The sequence below is a fragment of the Mytilus galloprovincialis genome, chromosome 2 (genome assembly GCF_965363235.1).
Source record: "Mytilus galloprovincialis chromosome 2, xbMytGall1.hap1.1, whole genome shotgun sequence".
NCBI lineage: Eukaryota > Metazoa > Mollusca > Bivalvia > Mytilida > Mytilidae > Mytilus > Mytilus galloprovincialis.
In genome coordinates, this window is record NC_134839.1 from 109,137,387 (window position 1) to 109,155,176 (window position 17,790).

Below are 17,790 nucleotides of genomic sequence, written 5' to 3' on the forward strand. Positions count from 1 at the left end.
GTAGTATACTGCTGTTTAAAATTCATATATCGATAGAGAAAAAACCAAATCCGGGTAACAAACTAAAACTGAGAGAAACGTATCAATTATAAGAGAACTACGACACAACAGAGACACAACACCGAAATGTAAAACACACAGAAACGAATTATAATGTAACAATAGCCATTTTCCTGAGTTGGTACAGGGCATTTTATGAAACAAATGGTGGGTTGAACCTGTTTTTTTGGCATGCCAAACATCCCGCTTTAATAACAGTGTTAATCATAACATTACAATGACAACATTACACGACAGGGTTACAATAAATAAATAAATGGGAGAAAATATAGGACAGAGAAACAAACGAATAATAGCCATCAAAAGGTAACAGGTTAAAAAATATTTTTATACGCCATACGCGTGCTACATCTATTGACTATATTCCTGACTCGGTACAAGCATTGTCTTATGAAGAAAATAGTGGATTGAACATGGTTTTATAGTTAGCTAAACCGCTCATTAGTATGACAACCGCATCATGTTTCATTATATTGACAACGATGCGTGAACAAAACAAACAGACACATCAGGTAAAAATGTCAAAAACAGGCGAACAGCAGTCAACATTGTAGGTAGTAACCGCCTTTAGTTTACACATTGGCAGTTATAAGTTATAAGATGTGAGCACCTTTTAGATAAATCAGATACGTACTTCATGTTTATGATACTTTGAATATCTTCGATATTTTTAATGAACATAAAACAAATCGTCACACTTTTTCCAGGTCTTAATGAACATGATGACTTCATATTTTGTCATCAGCTTACTATTTTCTTTTTTTTTGCATGGGGATATATATCTTGCCTTTTAATACATAGAGACTTGATGTACTACGAAACGTACTTGACCATGAACGTCAAAGTTTTCATTTTTTCATGACATATTTTTTTCTGTTTATCATAGACTTGGTTCTCTGTGTCGAGACTATTATAACTATGACCTGTGTCGAGACTATCACAACTATATCAACTATCATAATGTTTATTCGCGTTTTTTTTTATTTTTCGTTCGAGCGCTTGAAACATAATTGTCTATGTTATAACATTTCAAAGGGAATACAGTCGATTTACTTTGATTATCATACTGAATTGAAATTTTGCTGACTATTTGCATGTAGGCTATTTTTTGTCTGATTAAATCATGTATGTAATAAAAAATATAACTGCATGTGCTACGTTTTAGAGTAAAATGAGGTCCAAATTTTATATGTTTGCTCAAAATTCGCATTTGTTGACGTATTTTTGCTTTCGACAGAAACACATAACTTTTTTATTTAAAAGATAAACAAGCTGTTTTTTACGGAAGCCGATAAGGGCCATTCAAAAAAAAAAAATTTATGTCGAAATTACGACATAGCATGTCGTAATTTCGACATAACAAGTCGTTGTAACGACATCGCTATGTCGTAATAACGACATCACCATGTCGTTACAACGACATCGCTATATATATATATATAATAGAATATATATTATGATTGCCAAGAGACTAACAACTATAGGTCATCATAATGTCCCCAATAATTAAAAAAGCCCCCGCATAGTCAGCTTTAACAGAGGGACGAAAGATACCAGAGGGAGAGTCCCGAAATGCTGTGTGACAGACAGTATTATTAATTAATTATTAGCTCCCTTGGGAAAACTCCAAATTTCATATTCAATGTATTTCATTGTTAAAATAATTTACATGAAGCTTAATAAGTATATATTTGTTAGTTGCATAGTTTTACTATTTGAATTCATTGGTTAAAGATATTTATTTATATTGTAAAGTTTAATATTTGCATCGTCGCAAAATGTTTGGTTACATCTTTTGGTTACCTTCTGTGAGAAACTTATATATTTTATAGATCTCACTTAAGGTTAATGAGTTGCCGACCGTAGAAGGGTTGCAGAGCCAGTCAAGGTCGATATATAAACTTCTAATAGGTGGAAGAATAATATGATTATAATATATAATGACGATTAATATTCGCAAGTTTTATTAGTTTTTTTTTCAGATATTAGTTGATTGTGTTCGTTTTGTGATGTCATTTTATCATAAATTACCTCAAGTTGTGGAAATCCATTTAATAATATTTACCCTTTTAGTTATTTCAACTAAAAATGCAGTACTGTCGCAAGTAATGTAGGAAGGAAAGATGGAACGGAAGTACATGTATACGGTTTTCCATAAAAATTGTACAAAACTTTTATCATAGGATGTTTAACTTTCAAGGTGCATATCATCTGTCATTGTAAAATTTCTATATCTTAATTCAACCCAAATACAAATATTTCTGATACTCTGCAAGTAAATCCAACATTTTTACTCTTGGTTAAATTTGAATAGAATTGTATTTTCCCTGCGCATACATTGTAAGTTGTCGAAATACAACCCTTCAATTACTTGAACCTTGGCTAGAGAATTATTTCCAAAGTCATCTATAGTGTTTTACTTCTGATATACATTTTAAAATATAGTAATCTACTCCTGGATCGTCCGCGAAAACGGCTAATATAATCCCGGCTTTTTATCAATTCGATGAAACGGTTTTCGTCGCTGTTTGGGATTCGTCTTTCAATTACCTCCATTTCATGCACAAGTCTATATTAACGAAAAGTTCCGGCTTCGCTAGTACAAGAATTACTTTCATCACGACAGTTATAGCATGAACAGCAGGATAAATCGCGAAGTAAAACATTCCGTGAACTGGTATTAAGTCTTTTAATATTGGTGATTGCACTTTACTGAAGTGACGACTTTAAGTGATCTATTTTGGAGTACTTCCGCAATTTCAATTCGCATTTTACATTTAGAGGACTGTCTTGGTGTCTCCAATTTGTTTTTGCAAAAGTTGGACGAAGTTCATGTAATGAGATTTTCCCCATTTCACCATTCTTTTAAATAAATCGTTAAAAGCTATAAACGATTGATAAAAATTGCAAAAAAAAACCTGTGCCGAACCTATGATAATGTCCCCGGGCGGAGTCTATAGCAACATGCACTATTCCTTTTTTTTTCGACAGCAACCATCAACCTCTTTTTCCAAATTTCACCACACGATTTGTCATGAACATTTAATTGAAACTTTAGCACATGTAACGTCAGAAATTAGCGTCTTTCGGATTTTAGACGTTTTCAGACGTTTGGACAAATTGGCTACCGTTTTGTAATGTGTGGAAGCATTTTATTTCTTTAAGACCCAAATATGTAGCTAATAAGAAAAGAATCTTGACATTTTTTACTCTTCGTGTATCTAACTTTTGTTTTGATCAATTATAAAAAATACGCGTTAACTGCTTTGAAAAATGAAATATCAACTTGGACAAAATGGCTACCGTTTGAAAAAAACGACTGTGTATAGAGAAGATTTTATTGAATCAGCAATATTTGAACTCACGAACAATGAGGCAAATATTTGTACTTTTGTTAGATATTATTATTGTCTTACTCTTTTTATTCATTTTCTGCTATATCTACTTATAAAATTCACTTTTAGTCGTTGGACATTTTTTTTATTCCAGCTTAATATGCAGCCACCGAGTCAAATGGAATTTGGTAAAATAACGGCTTTAACGACACAAGGAACCGACACATGTCGTTGTTTCTGCCAAGAATTAAGAAGATCAGAGAATAAGAAATAGGATCACTATACATAAGAGTTAAAACAGTTTTTCATAAATGTAACGTTGGACATCCGTTTTTTTTTCACATAACTTTGTTATTTTAATCCTCAAATATACTAGATATTACTTAGTATATGATCAAGGGCTGTAAAACATAATTTAAAACATATGTTGAATTTGTTTTAATATTGGTTCGTGTTTTCTAACATTTTTATATTGTTTTGCGTATGAAATGTCGAAGATTCTGTTTAAATTCTAGGGGTTGTAGGAACATCGTGCCCAACGTTGGAAAGTAAAAATAGAGCAATTAATACTTCAAATCACCCTTAGTATAAGAAGGCATGTAGTTTGCGCTCATTTACAGGGAGGTAGTAAGCTTGGCTAGCCTTGGTAGGACTGAATGTCAGACCTCATATAATTCCACATATTACTTTTCCATTATTGACATGCTAATATCGACCTTGTAGCATCTTGTCGTTATTATCATATTAACCTTACAATAACAATCACATTTCAATATCTTAACTGGCCCTTGCACGATCGGTAATAACCTTAAATGGGATCTTTAAAATATATAAGTTTCTCACAGAAGATAACCAAAGAAGGTAATCAAAGATTTTGCGACGATGCAAATATTAAACTTTACAATATAAATAAATATCTTTTACCAATGAATTCAAATAGCAAAAGCTATGCAATTAACAAATATATATACTTATTAAGCTTCATGTAAATTATTGAACAATGAAATACATTGAATATGAAATTTGGAGTTTTACCAAGAGAGCTAATAATTAATTAATAACACAGTCTGTCACAGAGCATTTCGGGGACTCTCCCTCAGGTATCTTTCGTCCCTCTTTTATAGCTGACTATGCGGGGTCTTTTTCTAATTATGGGGGGGGGGGGGGCATTATGATGACCTATAGTTGTTCATTTCTGTGTCATTTAGTATCTTGGCAATCATAATACATATTCTTTTATACATATAGCGATGTCGTTATTACGACAGAGCTATGTCGTTAAAACGACATAGTGATGTCGTTATTACGACATGTTATGTCGAAATTGCGACATAGCAATGTCGTTATAACGACATGTTATGTCGAAATTACGACATATTTTTTTTTTGAATGGCCCTTATCGGCTTCCGTAGTTTTTTGTTAAATTATTTGTAGATTCTGTTCTATATAAATGTCCTTTAAATTTGTGCAATTTGTTTTTCAAATAACTCATATTTATGAAACCTACACGTATGTTGTAAAAAAAAACGTAATTTTTTGCTGCATATTTATCAAATTTAAAAAAAATGCACTATTTACTCTTTCATGATAACTGGCACACATAATCTTCTTACAAAATCAAACCAAATTGCATTTTAAAACAGAGGGGCCCATGAATTCGTTTTCAAGTTCTGTAAGTTTGAATGATAAAAATCATTTGAAAACTGAATCTTTTCCCGATAAGTCATAGTTTGACGTAGCGAAAATAACAATTTTCGTTAGCAACGTTATTACTTCCCCTGTTACTGTATCGTTTGCCCTTAACAGACTCCAGTATATTGACACTCTTCTAATAAGGAAATGCAATTTCTTTTCAATATTCTGTTTTTAAAGACCTTTTAGAGTCATCTAGTTTTGTGGTAACGAAACAGAACCCACAAGAGCGGACGGAAATACGAGAGAACAAACAGACGAAACAACGGACATACAGCTGAAATTTTTGTCAGATTCCTTTTGATATTTGTGTGAATGAAAATGTATGAACATAAGATAGATCAAATTGAAGTTGTCTTGTTTACTATGCAACTTTCTTTGAAATTCTCAGCGAAAAATAGTGACTTGCAAAATAAGTAAAGTAAAGAATTTATTCAAGATATATATTAGGTCCATATTCTATATAATTTAGTTTTAAAAAATAAAAAATAAAAAGATGAACTTCACGTATTATCAAAGCGTAAAACTCACCAAAAAATAAATATTTAGTTTCAGATTTGCGCATTAAAGTATTTTAAAGAAATATTGATTTTGAGGATTTGTATTTTTTTGTATCATAATATAAAACTTATGAACCATTTTATAATACAGTGTTTGCATTAAGTGAAGTGTTTTCTCCACTCTCTCCAATTGCACGGATGTAAAAGAATAATTTGACATCACTGTCATCTTTAAATTTTTCTGGAACTTCCACTTCTATAAAATCATTCAAAGTTTCTTGCCATTGGATAATATCAGCTCCTCCCATAGTTGTTCCTATTGAAATTTCAAAAACCATACGTCCTTGATATGAAAAGCAATCCTTCCAGTTAACTGTAATTTTGTTCTCTTTTCTTGTTACGGAAGCGTCAGCACCTAAAAGACAAACACAGTTTAGCTTAAACCATATAGTCATCAAACATTTTAGCACCTGCGATCACCCCCAGTTTTTAGTGGGGTTCGTGTTGTTTATTCTTTAGTTTTCTATGTTGTGTCATGTGTACTATTGTTTGTGTTTGTCTTTTTAATTTTTAGCCATGGCGTTGACAGTTTATTTTCGATTTATGAGTTTGACTGTCCCTCTGGTATCTGTTGTCCCACTTTTAGATGCTAGTAGATATCTTTTTAAAGGGACAACTATATGTTGACAAGATATGTCTTTAAATTATTTATTATTTTCGCCCTCATAAACGTCCACCCAACAACTTCTGTTATTTATATATATAATTTCAAACAAGCGTGCTATAAAAAATTCGCATCAAATATTAGAGCAGAACAACGACACAACTGAAACACAACATGAAAATGTAACACGCGCAAAAACGAACTATAATATAACAATGGTCTTTTTCATTTTAAGAAAACAATGGTAGGTTGAACCTAGTTTTGTGGCATGCCAATCATCCCGCATTTTAATGTTAAATATAACATTAAAATGACAACATTGCACGACTGGACTACAATAAAAATAAATTGGAGAACATAAAAGACAAAGAAACACACGAATAATAGCTAACAGAAGGTACCAGGTTTAAAATTTAATACGCCAGATGTGGGTTTCGTCTTCACAAGACTAACAAGTGACGCTCAGATGAAAAAAGTTGAAAAGCCAAAACAAGTACAAAGTTGAAGAGCACTGAGGACCAAAAGTTCCCAAACGTTGTGCCTAGTACGGCTTGCGTTTTCTGCCTGGGATAAGAACATCCTTATTATTGGAATAATTTATACTTTTACTCATAGAAAAATAACTGGGTTAAAAAGGAAAACACATTACTTATTTACAAAATTAAACACCTTACCAGTGAGTCCTGGAGCAGAGTTCTGAATGGTCAGGTTCGTTGTTACATCTATACTGCGCAGGTACATAGCGTTAACAGCATTTACAGTTGTCGTGTACCTATCATTTGATAGTTTTAGTCCAAACAGTGAAAGATATGATATACCTTTGTTAACGTTTATAATAGTGGTGGTTATATCGGTTTCCATTCCGTCAAATTTCACCTGCAACAGAACAACATTGTTACCTAAACTTAACTAACTAAGTATATTTTGTATGATGTCTTATTGACTTTAATGCACATCTCTTTCATTATTAGTTTAATGAACGAATTTTTATTACAGCTTTGTACTTGACTTTCCAAATAAGGGGATTTAGAGATGTAATCAAATACGATCATCAATAACTGTTTAGAACAATATACTTACAATAAACGACATAATTCCAAACGGATCAGAAAATCCCGACCATTTCATTTTAACAGATGTTTTACTGGCTTGATGAACATTGCTAGGTTGATATTCAGTAAGAGACTGAGGCAGAATCTCCAGCTCAGCATTGAGAGCCGACGGAGATTGATCAGAAATAACAATTCCATCAGAACAAGCTGTAGTATATAATCCTGCCATATTTCGACAGCGAATGGTAAGGTAGATCTTTTTATTAAAAACTTTGTCTCTGTTCACTGTTAATGTTGCTTTCATCACTTCAACAGTCTTTGTAAATTCGAATACCTCATTTCCAAATAGTTGTAAACCTGGAAACAGTAGTAGTTATATATTATTTATTCTCAGTTGGAATTGAAGACCAATTTTGTTGTTAAAAACTCAAATTGACACAATAGTGTAAAAAATATCAAAACAAAATATAGCCGAGTTATATGATTCCCACCAGAATCATCCGATAAAATCTCAGGCTGTTCCTGCTTTGTAAACGAAATTATCCCTTTGATAGTTGTTTAATTTCAGTGATAAGTCGATTTCGATTATTAGATATAGAATTTTTTACCGACATGATTGTTTTACTGACAAAAAAATCATTAAAAGCTTCAAAATAATGAAAAACGGTAGTGAATACACAAAGTCCGTTCAGTCTACCACAATTAAAGTACAGTAGTATACCGCTGTTCAGTATACACCAGCAGTCCATAAAACACAACACAGAAAAGTTTCGAGTACTACTATTCCTTCAAAAGATTCCTAGAAGATCAAATAAAGCATATTCGAGGTCATCTATAAAAAAAGATGTGCGATAAGAGATATTGCCTCAGTTCTTCGAATGTTAAGCTTGGTATTTGTTATGTTTTTTTAAAACCACTGGTTCGATGCCACTACTGATATATCATATCCTCCCCCTAATACCCGAGGATAGAACCAGCCCAGTAGTCAGCTTCTGTATTTATCATTAGTGATATTGTCATATATATATATAGATATATGAATAAACTGTTCATAAAACTCTAAATTGGTCGAAATGATTTTTTTCCCTAAAATAATATCTTAAGTGCACTTTTCTTTGCTGTTATGACAAATTAATCGATCTACAGCAGTTGGTAGAAATGATAGGGAGTTTCACACCCCCTGCAAAAGATAATCAATGGTATATTTGACAACTTTCGGAATTATTGGACCTCAATGATCTTCAGCTTCGTACTTTTTTTGGCGTCTTAATTGTTTTGATTCGCGCGTCACTGATGAGTCTATTGTAGACGACGAAAAGCGCGTCTAGCGTACACAATTATAATATGAAAAAGAAGCTGTGGTATGATTGCCAATGAGACAAATCTCCACAAGATATGAGATTGTATTGATATATTAATGTACGTACCAGCAGCCCATTCACAATATGCAATACCGGATTCTTCGTCAACAACATTCCAATTAGCTGATATTGTATGTGAAACCTGCCCATCAATATCGGACCCTAATGAAATAAAAGATCATAGCTATACATGCCAAGTAATGGTTCAGCTAAAGTCAAAAATTAAATAAAAAGCCTTTATTAGTCTTGTATGTTTTTTTATTTAATTTTATAGATATAGGAAGATGTGGTGTGAGTGCCAATGTTTTGGAGTTTACTTTGACATCCATCTTCACTGATCAAAATCACTTTTTATTTAGGGGTAAGCTGCGGTCCGGGATTTTGTTGTTGTCTTGAAGACCCATTGGTGGCCTCTGGCTGTTATTTTCTCCTTGGTCGGATTGTTGTCTCTTTGACATATTCACCATTTCCATTCTGAATTTTATTTCATTAGATTTATAAAAAACAAACCACAGATGTATGAAAATATGCCTTATCCTACATTTTATAGCAATATAAGTGTGCATGTATTTCCCAACTCAAGAGTGTATAGAATGGCAAGAAAAATAATTTGGTTGGGTTACAATTTTTGCGTAAAATTGAACATCCGAAATAAAGCATCATAAGTATTCAAATCTCAAATCAGCTATAGTTTCATTAACTAATTCTATTCTAAAGGGACTTACCACACCTTTCATTTCAAAGGAGTAGAACGATACATTAGACATAAAGTCATGTTGATTTTGATGAAACGAAAATGTCTGCAGTAACATTTCATTTAAAAATGTACTTGTAAGTACATTATGTAAACCAATGAAAGAACCAACCAACAAATCATGAAGAGGGCACTCAGATGATAAAAAATAAGAACTTTAAGTTACTTCAGAATTGATAGAATTTCATGACATGGCAAATACAAAGAATCAAATTGTTCAAAATACAACTTCCAATATATGTCAATATGTTTTCCAAGGTTTTGCTATAATAAACGTATTGCAAATGATCGTAAGTTTAGAATTAAATAGTTTCATATACCTGTGCCATCGTTTACGTAAGCTATTTCTGGTGGGGTAAGATCAACCAGGAAATCAATGGAGTGTAGTTTTGTTGAAAGTCCCGCAGCATTAACTGCAATCACGGTTACATAAATCGTTGTGGAGTGTACGAGGGCAACGTTGTAGTTAAACCCAAAAGTGTTCACACCAACGCTTGTAAAACCCTGTATTTCTGTACTCCCCTCTGTATAACCTAATCAGAAATAATTACATATCATTCTTTAGCAATCATAAAACATGCCCTTATCTTATATTTAATGCTACGTTTTGAGTTCCTTAGAATAGAGCAAAATGAAAATAACAAAAAAAATTAGCAGGACAAATGCTATAAAAATTTGCAAAAAATATTGAGTACAATAAATTATCGTGTTATAACTAGTTCATCATCTTTGGCGAAACATTCAAGTCCGAATCATTGCATATTTTTGTGTGTTGGCAACTCTACAATGATCATAACATTTTAATTGAAACATGAAATCTCATAACTATATTCGACCGACGGCGGACGGATAGTGGATCTGATATTAAAGTACTGTGTTACATATATCGGTAATTTCATGTTTTCGACCATTATATATTTGCAAATACATTGCTGACAAAACAGTTTTATCAATAACTTATATCAAACATTAACTGGTTATCAATTATTAAAAAAAGGAATAATTGTTGACCGCCCTTGGTGATTCTTTGTAAAATATGGTACATACATGTTAAACACTTACCAACTGCCCATAAGTATTGTATTATTGGACTCTCTGTATCTTCGAATAACCAAGAAGCATGGATAGAAGACCACTGATGTAAGGCAACAGTAGTAACATGAATCTTATTATCAGTATACAGAGGAAGAACTTGTTCTATAACTACATCATCTATAAGGAGACCAGTGTTTCTATCTAAACTCCCTAAAACAACTTCAACAATCTCTGATTTGGCTTTGAAATAAAATGAATGTTTGTGCCAAATCACTCCTGGAGATATGACGCCATGTGTTTGGTCTTTAGTGAAGATTAGAAATATATGTTCAATATCTCCGAATTTGACTACCCCCTCTATGTTTTGAACTGAAGAATCTGACAGTGGAGAATGACCAGCCACAAAAGTTAATCTATATATTTCTCCTTGTATTAAAGCGGATATGTTCTGTTTTATATTGTCGTGCACGAAGCAAAATGATCGACCATCATAAGCTGTGTCTAAATCAGATCGGATAATTACTGTACAGTCTTCTTTGTTGCCTTGCCATGATGTAGGTTTTATACAAGCATCAGTTGTACATAGCAGCTTGGATGAAATGTTTGAAAAATCAAGAAAACACCCATTTGTCTCTTCGAAGGATGGATTTTGTACTAGATTTTTCGATGAATGAAAGAATGAGACAGGTATCGGAGGTGTTGTATCTACGGTAACCCCACTTGATACAATAATAGGTGACATGTGACCCACACTGTCGACTGCATAAACCTTACTGTAGACTGTATTACCTAAATAAGTTAATATTTAACAGTGTATTATCAATTAGTATCGAATAATGCTTTACTTAATCAAAAACACATAACTTTAGCCGATTTAAAAAATGTATTGAATTTTGCTGTCCATTTCTTTGGTCAGATTTTTTCATTTTTTTATATATTTTTTTAGTAAAGTTAAAAATAAAACGAATTAAGAAAAATAATTCCCTTTCTTGAAATGCTATGTATTCGCAATTTACAAATTCAACATTAATACAACAATTGAGTGGTACCAATTACTTATTCACTGGACACATTAGATTGTTTACAATAATAATTTAAAAAAAATAATATGTATATTTACCATTTTCAATTTCTGTTGTTAGTTGTTTAGACACATATGTATGCATGCCAACATTTGTCCATGATAGTACGTTGCAAAGCTCATCTGATTGTTTTGTTCCAACACACCAATGGTATTTGCTTAATCCACTTTCTATATCAAGGAAGTCATGCCAGTTAGCAGACACAATGTCAGACTTGTTTTGGTAGGCGTTATCATGTAGACCTGTTAAAAAATAATATAGGTCAAGTAAACATATTTAAATGAGTTGTCTTTAATTCAATAACACTCATTTGTATAATGAATCGTAAATAATAAACCTATAACAAAATTTCATCACACCTTAAAAAAATATAATTGTCAAAACGATAAAAACTAGAGGCTCTTAAGAGCCTCTGTCGCTTACCTTGGTCTATGTGCATATTAAACAAAGGACACAGATGGATTCATGACAAAAAATTTGTTTTGGAGACGGGAAATGTGTTTGTAGATCTTATTTTATTGAATATTCTTGCTGATTACAATAATCTCTATCTATAATGAACTTGGTCTAGTTACAGAGGAAAATATTTGGTAAAAATTTACAAAAATTTACAAAATTTATGAAATTGTTAAAAATTGACTGTAAAGGGTAATAATTCCTTAACGGGGAAATTGACCATTTTAGTCATGTTGACTTATTTGTAAGTCTTTTTTTGCTGTACATTATTGTTCTTTACAGTTTATCTTTATCTATAATAATATTCAAGATAATAACCAAAAAAACGACAAAAAAATCATTAAAACTACCAATTCAGAGGCAGCAACCCAATAACGGGTTGTCCGATTCGTCAAAAAAATTTCAGTGCTTATAGATCTTCACCTGACAAAGAATTTTCATGGTGTCAGATTTGCTCTAAATGCTTGTGTGTCAGATATATAAGCCAAAATCTACATTTTACCACTTGGTTCTATTTTTAGCCAAGGACTAATAATATTTTTTTCACAATTTCTGCCATCACAAATTAGAATTGTGTTTCAGTTCTTTAAGTCAATAGTGATAAGATTGTCGTGTCATAGATCCAACATAACATTGGCTGGACATTGTTGTTTACAGTTTATCTCTATCTATGATAATATTGAAGATAATAACCAAAAGCTGCAAAATTTTCTTAAAATATTACAAATTCATGGGCAGCAAAACCAACAACGGGATGCCTAATTGGTCTGAAAATTTCAGATAAATATTCATCTAATGAATAATTTTATCATCATCAGATTTACTCTAAATGCTTCGGTTTTAGAGATATGCGCCAAAAACTGCATTTTACTCTATAAACAATTTTTAGCAGTGTCGGCCATCTTTGTTCGCTGGCGGGGTTATCATAAATAAACTTATTCTAAAAGGTTACCAATTCAACACTGTATTAAAATTGAATATTGTTTTATTGGTATACATATTGCTTTTGTCAATAAATTAAAAGCAAAGACAATACAACTAGTATGTTATATACATATACACATTCATGGAACTACAATCTGTCGATACCTGTCGATACCTGTATCTTGGCTTTGCACAAGGTCATGTTTTTTTGTGTATTTTTGTCCATTTGATGAGTTGGGCTTTTTACACTGATTTTTATAGTTCGTTCTTATGTTGTTCTGTTATACCACTGTCTTAGGTTAGGGGGGAAGGTGGGATCCCGCTAACATGTTTAACCCCGCAACAGTTTTTATGTATATTTCTGTCTCGAGTCAGGAGCCTGTAATATCGTGGTTGTCGTTTGTTTATGTGTTACATATTTGTTTTTCATTAATTTTTTTTATATAAATAAGGCCGTTAGTTTTCTCGTTTGAATTGTTTTACATTGTAATGTCGGGGCCTTTTTTTAGCTGACTATGCGGTATGGGCTTTGCTCATTGTTGAAGGCAATATGGTGACCTATAAATGTTAATTTCTGTGTCATTTTGGTCTCTTGTTGAGAGCTGTCTCATTAAAATACCACATACATCTTCTTTTTTTATACTTATCTGATCTTTAACACCGATATTGCCATGCTTTGGATTTCAATGACACTTGTAATTAGATATTTAAAAAAAAAATAGGGACCATGGAGAATGAAGAGTTCAGTAAACCCAGATTAAAATTAGTACCACTATCTTCTTGCAGACTTTCCAGAATTCAAAATATGACAGAATATGACAGTTCTTGTTCATTCGTTTTTTATGTGTTTTGTTATTTGATTTTGCCATGTGATTATGGACTTTCCGATTGGATTTTCCTCTTAGTTCAGTATTTTTGTGATTTTACTTTTTTCCAGTAAGGATGTAGATGATAAAAATCAAATTATTACTTTGTATTAACCCCAATATATATCATACCTATCCCATCATACACTAGACCGGTTACAGGTGCAGCCATGTCTACTGTTATACCATCAGATGATACTGTAGTTCTTAGGCCAGACAAAGTGGACACAACAATATTGCTGTAGTAACGTACTCCCGGTTTCATCGTTAATCGACTTATATTGAAGCCAAATGAAGACGATGGTATATTTACATCCACAATATGCAGGTCACTTCCTGTAGAAATGAATTACAAATAAAAAATTAACAAAATATTTTCCTGCAGTATACCATGAAATCCTTATCAATTTTCTGTATATGGTGTACGTTGGTCGTATAAACATAGTTAGCATCGAAATGTTAAGAGAAATAGTAATGAATAAAGTTTTTACAACGGGTTTACTTCATTGCTGACTAAAACAATATGTAATTTGCAAATGGTACATACTTCCCTCCTAACTGAACGCGAATGGAATGCACTGTTTCGAGAGTCAAAATAAATTAAATGTATAAAGGTACCATTCAAAATAACATTTCATATATAAAATTACCTCCAGGAAAACTGCTGAGATAAAGATTAAACTGTTCAATGCTATTCGGAATGGAGAGAAATACGTTTTCCCAGGAAACCGTAAATAGTGTCCCTGCTTTGATAAAATCTACATCATTCTTCCAAAATCCTGGTACTTTCTCCACAACCTAAAAGATAAATGTCTTATCTAAATTTTCCATTATGTGTTGCTTATTTAAACTGTCATGAGTCATTAATTCTATCTCATTATTAGTTTTTTTATTTTTATTATTACATAAAACTATGATTTCTGAATAAAAGAAATGTCCATACAATGTACTTAGGTAATATGAAATTAAATAACTTAACGTGTTATCATTAGACGACCTAATCAAACTGTATTGCATTCATGTAATAATAAATTTAATGTCTTTTCAGAAAAAGAGTAAGGAATGATCAATTTGAGATCATTACAAATTAATCAATATTCGTAAAAATTTCTATTTAACCTTTTTGACAATAAATAAGCAAATAATCACTTACTGCTGCTCCTTGGAGGTCATTTACTGGAACTCGTTTTGATAACACAGTAATTCCTGGAGACTTGAATATTGCATATGTGTTTTTATCATACCAGACCCGAACAAATACTGAGTAGGATACTGTTTCTTTTAGATTTTTGCCTGCAATAACGCTTAAATTCTTATATCTTTAAACAAGACTGACAGATTTAAGTCCCTACAATATCTTTTATGATAATAATAATTCAAACCATACGCCATATTGTTATCAACTGAAAACAAGAATGTATCCACAGTACACGGATGCCCCGTCCGAATTATCATTTTCTATGTTCAGTGGACCGTGAAAATGGGGTAAAATCTCTAAGAAAAAAATTAGAAAGATCATGTCATAGGGAACATGTGTAATAAGTTTCTCAAGTTGATTGGACCTCAACTTCATCAAAAACTACTTCGATTAAAAACTTTAACCTTGAGCGGGACTACTTACAAACGGACGGACAGAGGAACGAACGAACGGATGGACAGACGGACGCACAGACCAGAAAACATAATGCCCATAAAAGGGACATGAAAACAATTACAAACAATTGATAAACAATATAATACAATATCAAAGAATGTTTACTAATAGTGGAAATCAGTCAAAATGTCCCGAACCTTCTTGCATAAAATCATGCCAACAAACGTTTGGTAATTTTAGAAAGAATTAAGTATAAATAAATGTTTTATTTCTATTGAATAGGGCATAAGGAAACGTAGATTATTAATACATGCAGTCAATTGCCAATTAAAGCATTTAACAGAGACTTTTCAATTTAAGACTCAAACAACATAAAAAAAGAAGACATTATTTGTATATTTCAATAGATCCTTGACTCTTGAAGCCGCGTTAAAAGCCATTCTATTGCAAAGTCACATTCTCTCTAAATGTTGCTGTATTTAAGGAACAGAAACGTCTATTTTCAAATCATTCTTGTTTATTTGATAATTTGTACAGAAATTGTTCAATAACCAACCGAATAAAGGATGAACACACTCTTTGTGATAGTTCCTTTTATGTTTCGTTTATCTTAACGTTGTAGTAAAATATATTTGATTATACCTCTTGGTAGAGAGTAAACAGCTTCCATACTACGTCCAACATGATGCCATACGGGATCAGTGAAGCTATTGATAACACCTTCTGGAATTTCCATTGAAGCTAAACCAACACTCCATTCATACCTAAATATTCATGGAGATTTTCTTAAGTTGCTAATCTGATGTTTTACAAGAATGTCATATATAGTTCTCAAAGGTACCAGGCTTATAATTTGATACGCGTGTTTCGTCTACATAAAGTATAAAGCTTAAGAGCTTTGAGGTCCCCAAAAAGTTGTGCCAAATACGGCTTAGGTGATCTAAGGTGATATAAGCCTACGATAAAAAAAATCCTTAGTATTTCGAATAATTTCATACTTTTGTGAACATTTAGTTTAATAAAAAAAATTTCCATATCATTGCTATGCATGTCAACACCGAAGTTCTGACTACCATACTGGTGATACATGAAATATATCTTCATTTCAAAATATCATCGACTATATTAAAAGGCTATATTTTGATCTCTATAGATATCTGTTTATACGTTACCAGAATTATATTTTGATTATATCATTTTATCATGGTTTACTACATGTTGATAAAAAATAATAATATTCATAAGTATACATCAACTTGTAACCTGAAATTAGATTTAAAACCACACAAATTATCAATAATTTATGTTATTTCTTTTTTAACTTAAATCCGCATCTTATTTACTAAAGTGGCTTGTATATCAATCTTACCACTGTGGTTGTAATCCTTGATTTTTAGATATTTTCCATTTAGCAGCAAGATTGGTATTACTTGGTGTAAACTTGGTCTGTGTAGTCGATGTTAAATCAGTTATATCAACCACCTCTAGCAGAGTGTTAGTGTTAACTGATAAGAAAGTATATAACATAAAGCTCAACACAAACAATTAGAAAATATTTTAGTGGGATTGCTTATTATAAGTGATTATAGGTTTGTTTTTCGTTCATTTTTTTTTATATAAATAAGGCCGTTAGTTCTTTCGTTTGAATTGTTTAACATCGTCATTTAGCTGACTATGCGTTATGGACTTTGCTCAATGTTGAAGGCCGTACGGGGACCTATAGTTGTTAGTTTCTGTGTCATTTCGGTCTCTTGTGGACAGATGTCTCATTGGCAACCATACACCATCTTCTTTTTTTAAAGCATTCAAGAGTTAATTATCTTCACAAGGTTTTTATTGCTCAATATTTGTTGTGGTTTTGCATACCTTTTTCGTGTTAAAAATTAAAACAAATATGAATTTAAACAGTACATATAAGAATCTATTATAAACAATATCATACAAAAAATAAGTGAATGTGCAAAGTAGGATTTTGTTCTAATTGTTTGAAAGAAAAAAATACAACTGATCTGATGTCTCAACTGGTAATCTTTTCCAATTTAACTAAACAATGTAGAGATTAAGAAGTTAAATGGTCTATGTTATGCTATATGTTTTGTCTTTATTTATATATCAGATTGAGTATTGTTCTATAGTAACAGACGATGTTTACCTTTTGATATATCATTACATGCGTCTCCGTTTAATGCACAGTGGGAGTTTCTCGGAGAACAGACACAATGTCCAATGCATGAATGCGCCGAACATCGCCTGATTAGATCTAAAAACCCGCCTGGTATTAACTGAAACTGACTGTGAATCATTCTACTCCATAAACCAACCTATGAAATACATTTTAAAAGGAATCAATATGTTTTTATTGCTCAACATTTAAACAAGTCTTAAACGATGACCAACACAACCTCAGAATGAGAC

At 32.0% G+C, this 17,790-nt stretch overlaps 1 protein-coding gene across 1 annotated transcript in view; it reads right to left on the reverse strand.

The window, feature by feature from the left end:
• Positions 1–5,500: 5,500 nt before the first annotated feature.
• LOC143062602 (uncharacterized) overlaps positions 5,501–17,790 on the reverse strand; it is a 54,047-nt gene continuing 41,757 nt past the window's right edge. The window contains exons 39-51 of the mRNA XM_076234266.1: positions 17,528–17,696; positions 16,745–16,880; positions 16,018–16,139; positions 14,935–15,074; positions 14,432–14,579; positions 13,914–14,117; positions 11,574–11,777; positions 10,481–11,242; positions 9,739–9,951; positions 8,731–8,826; positions 7,332–7,660; positions 6,926–7,127; positions 5,501–6,002 (exon numbers count right to left, since the gene is read on the reverse strand). Of these exons, the coding sequence (XP_076090381.1) occupies positions 5,728–6,002; positions 6,926–7,127; positions 7,332–7,660; positions 8,731–8,826; positions 9,739–9,951; positions 10,481–11,242; positions 11,574–11,777; positions 13,914–14,117; positions 14,432–14,579; positions 14,935–15,074; positions 16,018–16,139; positions 16,745–16,880; positions 17,528–17,696 (3,000 nt within the window). The 3' untranslated portion in view covers positions 5,501–5,727. The remainder of the gene's footprint in view (positions 6,003–6,925; positions 7,128–7,331; positions 7,661–8,730; positions 8,827–9,738; positions 9,952–10,480; positions 11,243–11,573; positions 11,778–13,913; positions 14,118–14,431; positions 14,580–14,934; positions 15,075–16,017; positions 16,140–16,744; positions 16,881–17,527; positions 17,697–17,790) is intronic.